An 18,760-nucleotide genomic window follows, 5' to 3' on the forward strand; every position below is an offset into this window, starting at 1 on the left:
CGACCACGTTACAGAGGCGATTGGTGTGAAGTGATCTCTCAAAAATAGGAGAATGGACCTCACAAAGGGTTCGCTATCCCGAATTCAGTGACAGTTTCAAGTTGTTAGAGAGGGTTTGGATTCCCAGGCAGGGATTTACGTTGCCCGAGGTTGATTTGATATGATAAGCGGTATCCGGTATGATCCGACGATGGATCTGATATGAATAACGTACGGGAAGGCAGGATCCTCCAAGGGGAGACTTGGATCCACTCTCATCTGAGTTCACTTAGGGGAATATGGGATATACTATGTACAGGTGAATAGATTTGGAATCCTATGAAGGAAGAAAGTAGGTGTCATCTGAAGGTGGATCTGGCATCAATGACTAGCGAGAAGGCGAGATCCACCGCGATATGTCCCAGATCCCATACTTCCGAGTCCGGATCCAAGGAGGTGAGGATCCCAAACGGAGTGACCTGGATCCAAGATATGGGGATGGTGGATACAGTGAATCTCGAGCTTTCGTGGAGTGACGAAGACCACAACCCGTCGTAAGACAATGCTAGGAGATTGGAGGGCTCATACCCATGACGAGTGCACACTTGCAGTGAAGTGGATTAGGGTGGCCTGGATCCGGACAAGTGTACCCATAATGTGACGACCATAATGATTACGCCATGGAGCTGGTGGATCTGATGATAACACAGCTGGGATGATGGGTCCAGGAGAGAAAGGGCATGCAGCCGAGCCTAATAAGGGATTTCGCAGGTAAAAGACATAGAAGGTAGAAATCCAGGCAGGTATAGGCATAGGTATCAATACAGTCTTCAATTTGCACAGTAACACGCAAGTGCCTTCCTGCCCTCAAGAATTGGAACTACATTGGCCGTACGAGCTTGGAGAAGGTTGGGAATTGCAACACTAGTGTTGGTAGTGATAACTGGATAATACATTGGCCAGATCCTACAACCTAGTGAGCTTTCCTTTACACGTGCAGATCCGAAAGGCTAACCGGATTTACTACTTGGCCGACTACACCCTAGAAGTTCTCAACTCTCAAGATCCCGTCACAGGAGGCGGCAAGTACGACGCAAAGGCAAGGGATCACACCCACAAGGCAACCCTACGGCCAAATCCACAATCTAGGCCCTGGATCCACCAAGCTCGAATATTCGCTTGGGATCCAGAACCAACCACGGACGCAGAGTGAATATTTTACCACTGCTGCTCCACCTACCCCCACGTCTCGCCAAGACACTCAAGCTTCACCACTTGAGCGTTTCGGAAGTTACCGAGAGAACAAGATCCCGCCCTACCGACGGGTACACAAGGTGAGGAAAGTTCAGCAGAGCACGGATCATCGGGGGACCCCCTCCGTTAGTCCGTGTCTGGGCGTTGTTGGTAAGTTGGATCCAGCAATCTCGCAGATTTCGCTGACCCCGCTACACCACAGCGACTGGCACCGATTGCCTTGCCTCGCCAGTCGATCCAGGGCTCGTGCTTCTCTAGCCAGGGCATGCCCAGGATCATATCATATGGATCCATGTCGAGAACAGTGAGCTGTTCGAGGCTGTCGAAGTCTTCAAACTTGACGGTCGGACATTAGGGACAGTGACGATCTTCCCGTCGGCCAGTCGCACTGACACTGTCCCGCTGTCCTTACTTTATCTCGAAGCATCGGACAACTTGTTGCTATTACGAACAACTGTCTGGCGGCGTGCGAAATTTTTCTACGCCCCAGAATCGATCAAGATTTTAAAGAGATGATCGTATCCCCGTACACATCGGTGTACTACGATCAGCCCGCCGCTGCTCTTCGTCGATTCGAGAGTGTGAAGACGCTCAGGGACCAAGTCCCCGTGGTACGCGCCACCCGCGCACCCTTCACGAAGACTTAGTTCTTCCCCAGTAGGGCGCCCCGCCCCTACTGGTTTCCGGCGTTCCCGTGTCCCCGGGATACTGGCTTCTGCCAGCGACCCTTGAGGGCGGGCTTGAGGAACGATCGTCTGCGGAGTCTTTCCGCGGGACAGTCGCGCTTGAAGTGGCCCATCATCCCGCAGCCGAAACGGATGGCACGCTGTTCAGCGGACCCGGGTTCCATGGGAACTGGTCTGTCGGGGCTCGTTTGACCGGGAGTCGACAAGGAGCTCCCAGGCCATGCTGAGGCCGGCGTAAGCGCCGATTGATGGCTGTACTCTTTCTGAAGAGCCACTTGAATCGCCTCTATAAGGGTGTTTGACTGCACCCGGAACAGATGAGTGCGCGCGGGGCCCACTCGAAGGCCGTCCATGAACACAGTTAATTTGATGTGTTCGTTGAGTGGGTTTCCCACGAAGGACGCCGTGTGTTCCCGAATCTCTTGCACGTACTCGTGCACCTCGCCTCCCTTCTTTGCACGAGAGGAAGCGCGAACGATTGCGGTACTCGTAGCTCGCCGGGAGGAACGCGGCTCGGAGCTGTTCACACAGCTGAGCCGAGGATGTTTCACATCCTGGTGATGTTGCTTCCCGTGTGTACACCCAACGCTTTGCACGGCCGCTAAGGTTGGAGAGTGCAAAAGCAACACGAAGTTGCTCGGTCGAGATCAGAGCCGCGTCCATCGCGAGCTCTACTTCTCGGACCCAGAAGTGAAGGTTCTCGCCTTCCTTCCCTTCATACGGCCTAACGTTTGGCCGTAATGGCTTCAGGTGAGGCGGATTTGCTTCCGCCGCCGGAGCCTGCAGGTTCTCCGCGATGAGACCCTGCTCGTACGCGTCAACGCATTGACGCGCTCGAGCTGGTCGGCCGGTGCTGACACCACCAGGCTCTGCAGGGCCTCCATCTCGAAGATGCCTGTCATCTTCCGAACCGACTCGAACTGTGAGTCGTTCATATGGGAGAAGTCGTTCCTATCCATGGCAACGAACTTCGGAGAGGTCAGGTAGTCTACCCGCGGTGGCGTGGATTGACTACGAGTGCTATCAAGTGTGACGGGGTCACACAGCACCTTGCGCTAGAGGAAGTTATCTTCCGAGAGTATGGAAACTCCCAGTGAACGGCAGTTCACAGGTCCCCTTTTATCGAAAAGGGAGCGTAGTGACCAATTTAAGGTAGAATGTAATCTAAGTATATTTATAGTAAGATAAAGCTTGGGTTTAATACAAACGATAAGTCACCTATAGAAAAGCAATGTCATCAGCCGCTCTGGATGACCTTGGTACCTTGTACCAAATATCCCGTGTCACACTTCATGTAACTAGGGGTACACTTAGGGCTACGTACCCCGTTACACTACTGGAGTGCATGAGGATCGAGATGATCAGGGATATACACTTGTCCAAGTCGACCTAGCCGCATTTGGCGTCCAAACGCTGGACCATACGTTTGTCTGTTGCGTGTACACTCGCTAACACATCGTAGACGCATCGTTCAGCAGTCAAAATAGTTTGAGACTACGCCAAGACCATCTCATTCGATGAAGGGTCTAAATTTCAAAATTAATTAATTCAAATACTTTGTGTACGATCTGTCGAGCGTTTGCAACCAGCGATAATATTTTGAATCGTGAGACTTGGTCCAATTCAATGTTTATCACTGTACTTATATTTGCCTCCAATAACCGCTCTAGAGGGTAATTTACGTGCCAAATCCTGCCTGGAGGCCTCAGATACGATATCACACTTAAATAGGAAGTGGATATAGGAGTCATCCACTCCCAATAACGACTCTAGCTTTCGATTTCTGTACTTGCCAAATTCTAGCTTCGTCTCGCTAAAAGAAGTCAGACCGCGGTCTCGACAATCCTTACAATATTTGTAGCAACCCCTGTACCGGCGTTGGCAGCCGAGGCACACCTGATAGTGCCCACCAAAAAGCTATACACACTCTGAACCAACGAAGTGATGGTTCTCATCCTTGTCAATGATAAGGAAGTGTCGCTTGATAGGGGTGTTGCAATAACACTGCGGATTGACATTAGGTCGATAGCCAGGGCACGGATAAACTTGCGTTTTACCTAAAGCCATCCATTCACTCTTGTCCTTTGCTGCATGCCAGAACCACCCAGACGAGTGATACTGGCTAATGTCGCCGAGGGCATCCTTTAAAATCGTAAGCGCGGTGGCGTCAGTCATGGTCTATATGTGGCTTGACTTTCTATCTCCAGTTCCAACAGTAACATTTCAATTTGCACTGAAGAACTCATTAGTTAAGTGTGAAATACAGGAGCACTTTAATTTCATATCAACCTGGTGAAGAATCAACGATACTGATACCGATGCTAGCGGCATTGATCTTGATCCTAACACGCGTATTTAGTGCTGAGATCACCAACTATCTTCAGCAGAAGGCTTCATGCGACACAGCTTTGGTTTTCATGAGCTGGCAGCTACTACTTCAGTACCTCTCTGTGGTCCTTCTAGTGTCCATACATGTTATACATCAAATTTTATCCTCCGTTTAATTCCTTGTTTTTTTAGTGTTGAACTTGGGTCCATGCACGAAAAGGGGGCTGTACGTCGGGCCCTTAAAGTACTCATAAAACCGCAAGTAGTTGATGTAGATGCGATAGTTCCTATCGCCAATGCCTGTTGACGAGATAACGTTGAGCTTGTTGTACATCATCGCTGGAGTTCGCTTATTCGCAATCCAGACCGTGAAACGGATTGCCCAGTACAGAGGTCGGATGTAGTTGTCGTGTTTGGCCTTCGATTTTCGGTGATATTTCAGTAATGTGGCCCACCATTCCTTCTCGCGTCCTTTACCTCTTCCGTGCGTATAGATCGTGTCATCTTTTGTCACCAGTCTTTTGATCGCTATCCGCACGCTCGCGGGTATTATCCCCCTCTCTTCGTCAGTGGCCGAGGTCTTGTGCGCTTCAGCAGTGGTAGAATCGCTTCGTAGAAACCTATCCGTGTCAATGGCTATGGAACTATCATGGTGGCCGGCTGGGGATAAAGGTACTGCGTTGATCGACGCATCCTTGGCAAAGCTCGTCTGCTCTGTATCCGCAATGGCCGAGGTTGTATCGCAGATCGTTAGGACGAGTGGTGTAAACACTAACAAGAGATCCACGTAGTCTGCGAGACGCATCAGAGCTCGCGTATTACTGTAGTAGCTGCGTGTGGCGCGCACAACTTCTTTCGTCGAGTGGGGAACGTCAGGAACACTAAAAAAATGCTCGCCCCTATTCCTGGCAGATTACAGAAAAGTTATTTGCAGAAAATGGCAATCTTGCGCTCTTCGGATTGTCATGATGTCCAATCATTCGTCGGCGTTTGCATGCATCCTCCAGCCCAGCTTATCTCAAGATTCAGTGTGTCTTCCAGTATGAATGAAATGCTCTCAGTTTTGTTCCTGGACTAGCCGAGCGCCGCCGCTACGCGGCGGTAATTTCGGTTTTACTCCAGATTTTTGCCTTCCCGCCTTCGCTTCGCTTCGGCGAGATAATCAGTCCAAATCCTCTGAGTCCCATATATTCCTAAATCGACTTCTTTAATTTCATAAATCTGCGTTTCATTTACTACAAAATGCTGAGCTCCCAGTAAGCCGTGTAAATATTTCTACCGGTACAAAAGACTGAGCCCCTAGCATCATACTTACCATGCTCATAAACGATTACGCTAGTGATCTTGGCAAAATCTCTTTATTGTTGTTGGCTATCACTGTACCTTAATCTTCCACCCAGAAGCACCTGCACTTCAGTCTAAAATCGCTAAATAATATATTTAGTTTAGCGTCGTGCTCGATTTCACGGGCCGTTTCTAAGGACCTAGATTGCATCAATGCAAAGAATATCTGTCCAGCTTGCATCAAATACCCGCTTGTACTGCCTGGTTAAGCTTGTAATAAACTGACTATTAACCACTTCGCAAACCAAACTCGCTACTTTGAAAGAAAATTAAAAGTGCTACAGTTTGAATATTTAATAAAAATATTCAAGCTGTAGCATTTTTTTATGCCTTGAAGTGTGTTCATTTTGTGCTGATTCAGAATTAGTCATTAGACACTTTAATCTGTGCCTGTTATGGTTATAGCCTTTGATATATAAAACGCAAGACGCCTTGCTGTTGTTGTTGTTGACGGCGGTATTTTTATTTGATACTTACTTGATGATTCCAGGCTCTAAGTTGATTAACGTTTCTTTACGGGCCTACTTATAATAACCATAATTGACACCTCTCACTGTTATCTTACCGCTGCATATAAAACCTTATTCTACGCCCTTGTCGGCAACGCGTCTACCTATTAAGAAGTATCAGAATTTTATTGTCTAAAAAACCGCTTAGGAAACAATGGTCAAGTTCAATTCGCTTACAGTAGTAATTGTCATCAGCACATATAACTTATTTTTGTTCACACGTCAATCTAACACTATCTATCTTTGTGGATCAAGTGACAACGTTTATAAGCACAGTTTTGTTCTTACGGCCAGTCTACACGACCGGCTACTGCTGTACATGTAACATGTACGATTTAGCAATACCAGAAACCCACTCAGATAACTTATTAATGCTAATATTTTTACAGTAAATATATTGAAATTATCATTTTATTCAGTGTAACACGCAGATCCTACTGAGTACAGAGTATTTAGTATACTTAAACCATGTCCTCGGAAACACGCATGCTTACGTGTACGCTAAGCACCCTGCCCTCCGTTTACTGTAGTATTCAAATATCAATAACAACTTGCATTATGAAAAAGTATATAATATTTAAACGATGCCGCCTTCGGATAATGTATAGCCTTGTGCAAATCCCCATATGTAAACTGGGAAACACATGCATTTATTGATGTCAACTACACCATCTAGTTTTAACCAATTGAAGACACCTTCGCGGCGCTCGTCAGCCAGTAGAAATATTTAAATTATTTTATCCAATGATTTGTCCGGAAAAGCGTGACAGGCACGACAATTTAGTGTGACGGACAGACAGGTTGCTGCAGTAGATGTTTAAGATAGGTGTAGCGACCATCTGCTGATCTTCAGTACAGCGTGAAAAGCAAGGAATTTTTAAATTAAATAATAGGTGCCATTCTGGATCACTGTATACGTAAATGATGATGATAATACTGCGTAGCAGATTCTACGTTTAGCGCGGCCGCCAAGTCCTATATTACATGTATGACTCCAAATAATACGATACGCGTGGAAATTCAGACATCCAGCGTCAAAATGGTAAGTGAAGCGTTTTTTGTGTGCTTATGTGCCTATCAGTCCCGTAAACCCACGATAGTAAGAAAATATATTGCTTTACAAAGTGTATGCAAACTCAGGATTGTAAAGAATATAATGGTGACACCCCACCTTTAAACTTACCTGGATAAGAGAATATCATCACATTATTTTAAATTCCGACGTGTGTGGTGTCATGAGTACCACGAATATGCTCATAGTTTATCGAGAGTTATTGATGCAGGGCCGATATCGCTCTATCTGATTCATTTCTTAAACACACGAAAATGCAATTCATATCTGGCTGCGCAAAACCTTGTACGCTCGATTGTTATTATCCGAGTAAAATGCTTAACCTCGAATGGAACGACTACAAGAACCGTTCGTTACAACCAAAATCATGAGGTATTACCTAATCTAAGTGGAAAAGCACTTTTATTTGACTGCATACAAATAACATATGCAGTCAAATAAAAATGATTTTCCACTTAGATTAGGTTGTTACTTATATTTGACTTTTTTGAAACTGTACTCACTGTTACTAACTGTAAGTCAAATGCGCTACAGCAGGTTACCAGAATTGATCAGGAGCCTTCTCTCCCCTACACTTTTTTCCTATTGTAGACTGACACATGCTGGAACGTCAACACGATTAATGCTATTAAAAGCTATCTACAGTACTTGCTGTAGCTTTTACTAACACCCATACAACGACCTGACCTCGTAGCTTCTCAGCCCGACGGAGCCGACATTAAAAATTTTAAGGTAAGGGTGTGGGCGGTTTCAAGGTGAGTTCCTGATAACCAGCCCATTAGCTGTGACAAAACCAAAATCATTCAGTTAGCATACGGTGCCAAACCACTCTTACATGTATCTACGAGCTGGTCTTGCTTAATTTCTGGCAAATCGGCCTCTACAGGATTGATGGACATTCTAGCTTCTTCCGCACTCGGTAGTAATAATGTGATTTGTTTGAGGCGGTTGGAAGAGCCGTCGAGCCGTTCCCGACATGCTTCTGTCCCTTATTAGCGGATGGTGCTGTCGACGTTAGAAGGCTTTATGTATACTTTTTCATCTTCAAAATGGTAAATTCGTAGTTCAATGTGGCAAAATGTAAATTCAAAATGTCATTGTGAAAAAAAGGACCCGACGCAACTGCTACCAATCATATCTGACTTCACTTGTTGAATTGGAGCATCACGCCGTTAACGCCGTCAATTGTTCTGGCAGGCACAAAATCCTGACACCTCCGTAGATCGAAAGACTGGTGGGTGAATGCAGCATCCCAATAAAGAACGGCAAACCGAGTCGGTAATTTTCGCGCGAAGTGTTTATCGACAAAGATGATCACCTGTGATATTCTCTGAGCAGTTCATATCGCTTTTGATTGATTTTTAGACCAGGTGACATTTTGAATTTACTTTTTACCATCTTAAACTGCTATTTTGAAATTAAAAAGGTGTATAATACACCCAACGGCTTAGAAAATAATCTACGTAAACATCAAAAATGATTTCGTTTCACACTTTAAGCTTTCAACTCCATGTTTACATTTCTGGCTGTAGTTTCTTATGCTCTCGGTCAAGAGAATCACCCGCTCTTTTTATTATTATAGGTGAAAGTAGCTTTAAAATCTTCTGAACACACATCCCAGTGCGTCATAGAAAATGACCAGAACGCAAAGGATATGCTCGGTGTTAAGGCAGCTTTTCTTTTCTGCAAATTCTACAAAAACCACAGCGATATCAACATTAAACCAGTTTTAACTTGCGCCATTTTTTCAACAACGGGTAAATTTGATTTAAAATTTAGTTCAATTTTGCAAGCATAAAAATGTAGCAAACGACACGCTTGGGTCACAAATTGCATCTGTAAACCATACTTAGCATACTTTAAGTATGCAGTGAACAATAATTTTCATTTTTTCGTGGAATCCAACAGCACCACGCCCAGCATGCAATTCAATTTACGCTGGCTAAAAGTCTAATTTATATTACCGAGCCTAGCGTGCTCGATGTGTTCATGCTCAAGCAAAAAAAAAAAATCCCGAAGACATGCCCCGATGACCTTAACTTTCTGTTAGTCTATACATTGCTACACTCATTTCTCTCGAGTAAGATACAGACGGGCTTCCAAACGCCTTGTGAACACTAACGCCGTGAAGCGAGCATTAATGATTTTTAAAGAGGGGACAGAAAGCGCCATGCAAGTCTCTTTACAGTACTTGAAGTACGTCAAACACGAATTTAGCCATACTCATATATATTTGAATTAACGATAACCAATTTAAAGACGCAAGGGTTTCGTGGACATTCAATAACTTAATGTGTGTTTGTATGTGTGTGTAGGGGGGGGGGTCCGCCCTGCCACAGTTTAGGGACACGTTTTGATCGATGTCAATATTTTTTAGTGTCAAGCAGAAATAAGATGTTGTTAGTTCGTACTGTTTATTTATCTAGCGCTGCCGCTAAATCTAAGAAAATGTTTCTACAGAAATGGCAATTTATCGCTGCCGCTAAAGCCGAGATATCCTTCTCCAGAAACGGGCATTTATCGCTGCCACAATTACGGGATAGTATCATAAGCTGATGTTATGCAGAATGTTTGTATCGGAGTGGCCATCTGTGGCTAGCTTCAACTAAACGTCTGTGTCGGTCTGCGTAGCTTTTGCTGCTCGCTTTGTCTCCTTTGCTTGGGCAACACTACGTTTGTCTTGTTTGGATTTATCGGTAGTTCTCTTTGCTATCTGTTTTGCCTGTGCGAAAATATTTTTTTTTCCTCTTTGGCTTGGGCTGCAACTCTCATTTTGTTTCTCTTTAGCTTGTGTCGTCGCTATTTTTTTCTCTTTGGCTTGCGCAGCAGCTAACTTCTTCTCTTCTAAAGCTACCCACTCAGCCTCCCTAGACTCGGCTGTGGCACGTCTTTTGGCATCATTAGCTTGAGCCGCTGCATCTTATGTTTCATCTTTTTTTAAGCAGCAGCCGCTCGCTCTTGCTTCTTTAAAGCCGCTGCGACCAGGCTGTCGATTCGGTTTTCATCTCTTTTCTTCGGACTTCACACCTTAGTTTCTGCTTCATGCTCTTTTCAGCACGTTTTGATTTTCTCTCAGTTGCCTTCTCGGCACGTTTTTGGTAGATTGCATCGCATGTCATTAAACAACCACCGCTTACAGGCTCATCTTCTAACTCCCCTTCGTGATTTTTTTGGCGGTGTCCGCTCTTCAACCAGCCAATGGTTCATCGATGCAGGTTGCACTCTGTCTACAGCATCTTCCTTGCGCTCAATTTGCTTTGTCGATGTGGAAGACATGCTCACTGCAAGCTTCAATAGTATCATGGCTTTGCTTTTTTAGCTGGTTTATCCCCATACATCCAACCGTCATTATAAAGCAACTCTGTGGGTAAATACCGTTTTTTTAAGCCATCTACAATATGTGCCCGTGTTCAAGCTGACCTAAACGTCGGAGCCGCTGCAGCGACAATATTGGTTTCGTCAACCATTATTCCTGTAGCCAACCACGAGCCACTAAAAATACTAAACGAAGTGTAATGTTACGAGAAAAGAACAAGCGTAACGAGCGTGTTCTATCCCTCCAGTCATGTATTTCTTAGTCACATTCTGACCAGGAAATATAATGAATGGTGGCACAAAATCACCATCGGCATTACCACACGCCAGTAGCAAGTGTCTGTGCATTCCAGATAACAACATGTTTGTCCTCCATTACTGAAATGATTCTGGTATTAATCGTGTATACGGGCTACGCTCGATCATATCACTTATAAAGAGCTTCAATCCCGGTGACGCGAAGCACTCCTTCCGATTGGCTCGAGAATCTACCGAATCGATAAGTCCTATACCTCGCCTTCTTTTAGAACCGGATTTAAGCCAGGTTTTAAGTTCATGGGGTCCGTCGGCGAAGCAAACCGCTTTTGGCTATTCAAGCTGCTTGGCGGATATACATCTTCTTCCAGCGTACTGCAGCTACAGCTAGCTTTATACGCTTGAGTGGGCCCAGGCCTGACCTTACAACCTTCATCAACGAAACGGGCAAAACAGCGAAGGTAGTGGAAGATATGCCTTTAGATACTTCGCGCAGCTCGAGGTTTATAAATAGACAGTATTTTGTATTACTAACTATATGTACACTGTTCCAGAAGTGTGTGTCCCAGAGTAGTGGCAGAACGGATGTCTTGATTGTCCAGAAGCCTGCATCGCCACTGATGTCGCCTTGAATTTCCACTTTAAATTGTATACCCTAGCGCAATTTTAGGGTAACTTAGTATACAGTACGGTATATAGAACCCGTTATGTTCTTATTTGCAACATATAAAAAAAAATTACCATTTCAGAACACAAGTCTGAAAACAGAACCAAAAAAAAATTGTTGGGCTTCGAAGAAGTGCATAGTAGCCACTGGTGGGGCAAAGCTAGCCAAAATAGTAAGGATATTTCTTCCAAATACATCAGTGCATGTATAAGAATTCTCGGAATATACTTACATGTTGAAACCTCAAAGACAATATTTCAAATGTTAAGTATGAGCGAATCAATAGCGATTTAGCATTATCGGATAGTATGAGAAGGTTAAATCTATGTATCATCACTATCATAGGTTCCATTGCGTTAGAATGAAGGATGCTGGAGTGAAGAAGCGATTGGTTACAGCTGGGTGAAACATCCAAGTTGTGAGCACTCTTGAGTACTGTCTCGTTTTAGGAGACCGGAATCCGAAGGAAATCTAAGGAATATTTAGATATTGATAAAGTTGGACTTCGCAAAGGCATTAGACTCGGCTACCGCTGCTGCAGACTTGACGAATTACCGGCCATGTCGTTTGCAGTACCCACGCAGCTTCACAAACCTCTGACAGCTTGGAACGTTGCAGCGTCGACCACCCATGTGAGGGGCACAATCCGGTATACGATCATGGCATTGTTATGTATCGGGAACCCTCACTTAGCATAAATAATGGTATTGGGCAATACATACATTATGACATGTACAGTAATCAACAATAAAATATGAGCATAATGTGGAGCGACTCAACATCATTTTTAAAAATGCACCGCGTTTCCAACACCCGTTTGCCTACTTTGTTCGAACTGAAGAGTGAGCGCTTCAGCAACCTGTGATACTTTGCGTTTGCGGGTTAGTTTTCATTTAAAATGCTGTGTTTTCGTAATGAGGAAGAAATCTTTCATAAATTATGGTAGATTGGTACTTTAGCAAATAAATTATTTATTGCATTCGTGAAGTCGACGAAATAGATATATTTATGATTTCATAAGAATTTATTGACGCCATAATCGGGAGCCCTGCTGCTATCCCTCGTAAGAACAGGGACGTCCGCCACCGTGTGCGATACACAGACCTCGTGCTTGCGTGAGCTTCAAACAGTTGAAGACACGACTGAGACGAGGCTTGGTCAGTGGCCTTGTCAGCTGAGGAATCCATGAAGCCTCGACCCTGCACCAATGCTGCTCGCTGCAGCAAGGGGAATACTACTGGACACCGGTGTGCAAGGCACAGCCTTACAGGGACTTGAGGATGGCTTGGCGAGCTCGAGGTAAGTTCGAGAGTTAGCTGTCAAGCCCAGTGCGCTCCGTTTTTCGAGTGCCTTCGCCGCCCCTCTCAACCCGTGTGAGTAATATTAGGTGGTTACCTAGCTGTGCTACAGCTAAACTAACGGACAAGCAGAGGCATCGTCTCGGCAACGCCAGCGTCCGTTGCAGAGCCAACCCACACCGCAACGGTAGCATCCGATGCTTTCACTGCAGCGCTGCAGGATGCGATGGCGTAGCGTCTTGTCCAGGCTTCACCAGCAGCGCTACTGGCAGCAAGTTGCGGTGTGGTGCTCAGGCTGAGCTTGGCGCGACAGTCCACGCGGAGTCCCATCCGAGCTTCGCTGGCCACGTTACCGGCATGAGGCACACTGGAGTCTGCAGTAATGACGGCGCGTCAGATATCGGGCCCTAAGCACCAGCAGGCAGGACGCAGGAGCGATGTGGAGCGCAGCTCGCCTTCTGCCCCAAGTACGGTTGAAGATCACGGTCACCGAGAGCATAGTGCTGCGCACTTGCAGCTCACATACGACAGTACGTCACAACGACAGCGCACGCCGCCTTATGAGCCTTGTCGAGTCTCCGTGCTTGTGTTCGTTTGGTACATCCCGGAAAGATGCTTTTACGAATGTTTTAGCTAATATTATTATGATGTGAGGTTTTGAGAATAGTCTGAAGTTACCATAACAAGCGAGACGATATAACTGCTAATGTACCCCTCTGGTATATGCCAGGGTGTCCATGAGATACATAAGAAGGGATACCTCGAGAAGTTAAAAGTCACATTATAAAGTACTTCAGGTCTGAAATTTAGCCACGCATGTCAAATTTTGCTTACTCCGGAGTTCCCACCACCGCAATTTTTCAAAAGCGCCGATCCCCCTTAAGATAGAGAAGACTCTTTAGTTGAGCTGGTACATCAGTTATCTGATAGAAAGAAAAAAAAATCAACCTGGCAATTAATCCGCGTTCCTTTTGAGGTCAGACGAATGTAGAGTGTCGATTAATACGCATTGACATTCGCTGTTATTGCTCCTTGCCAGTATGCAATTTTTTGCTATAGACTTGAGATGTTAGACAAGAGGACGCTACATGCAGGCATGTCCGCAGGGTTTTTTTTTTTAATCGCCCATTTGACAGAAAAGAGGGAATCCTAGAAATTTGAAAAGGGGAGTGCTGACTATACTAGTTTTTGTATGGGCATCAAGATTAAGCACTACATCCGCTTTATTGCCCCCCCCCTGGTAGAATTTTCTTCATTTTGAACACTTCAAAAGGGTGTTTCGTACTTTTCCGAAAGCAGTACCAGTGACACCAGATACTATCTGAATTTTCTTTCTACGCTAAAATCCGCTCTCCGATTTATCGCATTACAGGTTCGAGGCTCGCATTGAAGGGCGCCTCTTCAGATTTACCAAGATCTATCGAAGGAACGAGCAAGCCATGGACCCAATCGAAGATGGAGATGACGATGCTTCACACCTTGGAGATATTATGGATGACTTCTACGCGCTCATGTACGAGACGGCTGTGCTGGTAGGACCAACGGGAACAAGTCCTTTGAAGACGAAAGATTCAAGTAAGAAAAAGAGTGGATGTGACTCCCCGCCACGCGCATCTTCGCCAATACACGATGCATACAAGAAACCAAGTAGCGGGGGTCCTTCTGTTAGTGTTTCGGCCTCAACATTCCTTTCGAGAGAAATAATGGACGCACTTCTGCCGCCAAAGTACGTTTAACAAACGTCTTACCCACAAAGTAATTTCGACGACTTATTAATTTCTTTAGAACGTGGCAGGATTCGCAGGGCAAATGGCAACGCATGGTGAGTATGCTACCTGCCACACGGACGGAGACCCAGCGACTCCACGAGACTTTCGACCATCTATTAGAGAAATACCAGGCACGAGTCCACACGATCTGTGCCGTTCGGGAGAAATACTTCTTGCAAATTTTCGGTGCGTCGGACTGGGTAAAGTTTTATTTCTCGGTAAAACTGATAGCACGCTGAATCAACATCCAGAGGAGCTAATTCGAGAGGTTACGTGCGAGTGTCCTGAGCGAGGCCTGATGCTGTTGCGTGTACACAATGAGCTGCGACTTCGAGTTGAAGCGTATCAGACGCTTTACCATAACAGCATCGCGTACGGAAGACAGAAAGCTGTTCAAGCAGAGGCTGGTGTCACGGAGCTGGAACAGGAAATTTGCCGATTGAAAGCCGAGCACGAGCTGCTTGTTTCAAAAAGGAAGGAATTGGAGCTCAAACTTACGGTAAGGTGCGTGGTTTGCCTCAATATATTTTTTTAATTTTACACATTTACTGATAATAACAGACCGTGGAGGAGCAACGCAGTGAGGAGAAGAAGAAGAGGCACCTCCGTCACGCCCATACAGTGCAATTCTTGCGAACTCAACACCAAGAATTAGAGTTTTTCCACCACGAAATGACGCAAGACTCGCCGTGGAAATAAAATACTACGTAACCAGGTTATTAAGGATAACAAACTCGAAATTTCGAAATCTTGCTTTTGAAATGTCGAAAACTAGGTCGATTTCCCGTCCATTGCGGCTCTCGCGTCTTTCAACGACGCAGCTATCTTGTCTGCATTCGCCTTGTAGTCCCAACGTCGCTTCACGATATGGTGCAGCGTCTGTGTGTCCAACGTGGCCAGCTTGCCTTCCCGAACGAATCCGCCCAGATTCTCCGGTGGCAGAGCAAACACATTAGCAACCTCATGCAAGAGGTCGAAGAGGTCGTTGACTGCTGCTGGCACGGACGGAGAGCGGAGTGCTTGACGATATTCGCTCACGTCGCGCAGTAGCATGCAGGCGCCGTCGGGGTCAAAGCGGAATTTCCTCAGATGCTGCAGATACAGATCTTTGAATGACTTCGTAAGAGCTACAAGGAAATGATCGCAGTTCTCCTCGATCTAATGAGAGACGTTAAGTACTGAGTTAGTCAAGTATAGTTGCAGTGTATGTTGCCTTCTATACGCACCAGGACGCGACAGAGGACAGTCACGAGTGGCTGCAAATACTCAGTGCACTTCTGACAGGCCTTGGAGGACGAGAGCGACATGCTGGCTTGACTGCCGAGGAAGTCTCCTTTGTTCTGGTGGGCGGTCAGGATCTGGCCAATCGCCTTCTCCAGCACAGTCAACACTTGCTGGAGTCCGGATCCGATAGCGCTTTCGAGCTTGTTGAGACATTTCTGCTTGCTCTCTTGGCAGATTCTAAAGAGCACCAAATGGAAATACGTTAAAAGTGATCGCTGCAATGTCATAAAGAGCGTCAACGTACGTGAGCTCGGTAGGCAAATCCTCCTGCAACGGCGTAATGGAAGCTTCGAATTGGTCGTCGAGGAATTGAGTAAAGCCTAAAAGCGACATCCATTTTAGCAATATTAGGTCGAAATTTGGCTTTTACTGACCTCTGTGAGGATAAAAAACTGCTGCGGGGAATCTGGAGTTATCCGCTGTTCTTGTGAAATCTCCTTGGTCAAAGTCACGAGTTTCTACAGAGACAACTGTGTCAGTATGAGGCGTAATAGGGACATGTACAGTACGACGCATCCCCAAATACTCGTCTCCAAATGAGGCCACGAAAGACGTGAACGCCTTGGTGATGAGCTCTCCACGTAGCTCGGAGCTTTTCAAGACAATGTCGCAGCGATCAATTGTCTCGTTCAGCACTTCCCCATACTTGATGGCTACATCTTCGTCTTCCGCCAGCGCTTGGAGAGTCTCGAAGAATACAAGCGACGACTCCAATTGGGATATATCTTTCTCGAGATTGGACGACGATATCGACGTCGTGGAGGCTGAAGACACCAACTGAATGGAGGACGCCGATGGAGACGACGAGGATGTAATCGTGACAGTTGTTGTAGCCACAGTTTTGGTTTGGGATACGCCTCCTTTGCTTCGGGAAAGTACGGGCGGCTGGGGAAACGATACTGAGGCTATGATGTCCTTGAATTGGTCTTGCAACAAGTCCAGCTCTGCCTGTAGATACTTGTCTCGATGGTTGCCAAACAGAGAATGGAGCTGGAGATTGAGAAACGTGTGGATTCTCTCGTTCTCGTTGGCAGCAGGAGGTTCAGTCAAGTGATCGTCGACGGTACTCGAGTCTTGGTTTGATACAGCGTCTGGCTTGTTTGCTTTTGACTGGTCGATATCTTCGATCTCAGCCACCAAGACACACGCTCTCTCGTACGATGAACACAACAGTCGCACGTAGTCTCGGTTCGGTGAAGACGACGTGGAAGAGGATGCACTTTCAAAGTCTGGGGGCGATTCAGTGTACCGACGGGTTTTGAGAAATTGGTCCAAGAAGGATAAAACCCCAAACGCTGGGTCGTTGAACAAACGCTCCACTAGCAGCTCGCGGATGGAGGCGCAGGCTACAGCAGGGAAGACGCTGTCGATCACTGGAAATTGGTCCGTACAGATGGTCAGGATCTTGGAGAAGAGCGCGTCCAGATCCTCAATCGGATCCAGTGACGACGTGACAGGCTCCCCAGCAGCTCTACAGTCAGCAGCAGTTAGTCGCATACAATAACTCAGCCAAAAGATTGAAATTCTGCCTCGTACGTTGCTAGTTGATCGCACATGACGTTCCACACGTATCGATCCGCCACCTTCTCCTTGTCGTTGTACTCGATTAACGACTCGGCACATCGCCGCATCCCCGTCAAGTTTTCTTTCTCCTGTTCGTGGCTGAACTCTGTCAGCAAATTATTCTCCGTCGTCTGACTCAGTCGCTCGATCTCTGCCACCGCATACGCCATGGCAGAAGACGACAACTCGGAGGAAAACGCACTCATCTTCTTGATAATCCGCGAAGCTTCATGCAGCTGGTTGGGGTCGTGTAGTGTATTGAAAAGTTTGTTACTTGACTTGGTCAACTTGCTACTGGGGTCGTTCAGAGCCAATAGCGCCTCCATCACCTCGTCCGTCTCCAATACTCGGGACCGCTCCGTATCCAACGTCGACAGTTTATCTCCAATCGTCACGGCCGAAGAACTCACTTTAGTAAATCTCTCCTCCAAGTCTTCCATCTGAGCACAAATATCCTTTAAAAATAAATAAAAAGACACTGTCAGTCTCTAGATTCTACTGTTATATTTATTACTAATATTACATTAAGCAGCATATCCGGCTTGAGGAGTCCCTCGTGGAACTTGCTGCTCACTCGTCGACTGTCCTGTTCCAGTTCTGCAATACGGTTAGACACCACTTTGCGGTGCTGGACGAGACGCTCAATCGACGCAGCCAATACACTTTGGAGAGCGTTGAGCGATGACGTGTGCTGGCTGAACGAGGTGAGACAGCTCCTTGTGTCGAAAGTCGGGTCTGTTGGCTCCCACGTGCTCGCTAACAGCTCGTCCACCATCGTCTCGGCGTTGTATGTGCCATGGATGGAGTCAGTGGCGGCTGCCAGGAGCTTCTCAAGCTCCGCACTTGGGCCGGAGATCGAGGGAGGGCATGCTCCCCATGTGGAGACTTCATCGCGTCCCGTCATCTTCAACGTCGACCCTTCAATTGTTGAAAATTGATTTTATTATTGTATTAAAATGATTATATTTCACAGTAAATGAAAAAACTGTGAAATTTAATCAGTTTAACAATATGAAATTCAATTTTCAACATGCTGTCTCGTTGTCTACCCATTTCAAATGATTTGCTTTTAATAAATGCTCATGGATTAGAGGACCCACAATGGCTGGCTCAGCGCTACAATAGCTGAGATGTTGTTGACGATAATATATTTCAGGGCAAGGGTGGCGACAGGGAGGAATACATTCATCCTGATGACGTCGCCCCGTTTAACGACACAGATATAGATGGCTTTGCCGAATATTTCTTTGATCGTGATGGATGATGCTAGCAGTGCACACACGGACGGCAGCAGGTAGCTTGTTTTGGTAGCGCTTGAAGCGACCGTCTTCGTGCAGCGATGCTGAGGCTGCAGCGGTAGGCGCACCACCCCCTCATTCGTCTATAGCTTCTTTAGCAATAACCGGTCTCGGCTTTTTTGCGAGGTCCCCATGTAAC

General features: G+C 46.2%; 3 protein-coding genes across 3 annotated transcripts; 1 reads left to right on the plus strand and 2 right to left on the minus strand.

The window, feature by feature from the left end:
- Positions 1-4,419: 4,419 nt before the first annotated feature.
- On the minus strand, positions 4,420-5,052 carry PITG_18156 (secreted RxLR effector peptide protein, putative; the record flags this gene model as incomplete). The annotated part of the gene is made up of 1 exon (XM_002896266.1): positions 4,420-5,052. One exon carries the CDS (start codon positions 5,050-5,052, stop codon positions 4,420-4,422), a length of 633 nt encoding a protein of 210 aa, XP_002896312.1.
- Positions 5,053-14,146: 9,094 nt separating this feature from the next.
- PITG_18157 (uncharacterized protein) lies at positions 14,147-14,919 on the plus strand (the record flags this gene model as incomplete). The annotated part of the gene is made up of 3 exons (XM_002896267.1): positions 14,147-14,433; positions 14,493-14,662; positions 14,843-14,919. 3 exons carry the CDS (start codon positions 14,147-14,149, stop codon positions 14,917-14,919), a joined length of 534 nt encoding a protein of 177 aa, XP_002896313.1.
- Positions 14,920-15,247: 328 nt separating this feature from the next.
- On the minus strand, positions 15,248-18,098 carry PITG_18158 (exocyst complex component, putative; the record flags this gene model as incomplete). The annotated part of the gene is made up of 7 exons (XM_002896268.1): positions 15,248-15,634; positions 15,703-15,937; positions 16,005-16,080; positions 16,273-16,777; positions 16,823-17,231; positions 17,297-17,778; positions 17,847-18,098. 7 exons carry the CDS (start codon positions 18,096-18,098, stop codon positions 15,248-15,250), a joined length of 2,346 nt encoding a protein of 781 aa, XP_002896314.1.
- Positions 18,099-18,760: the final 662 nt, after the last annotated feature.

Source organism: Phytophthora infestans, genomic scaffold (assembly GCF_000142945.1).
Source record: "Phytophthora infestans T30-4 supercont1.63 genomic scaffold, whole genome shotgun sequence".
NCBI lineage: Eukaryota > Oomycota > Peronosporomycetes > Peronosporales > Peronosporaceae > Phytophthora > Phytophthora infestans.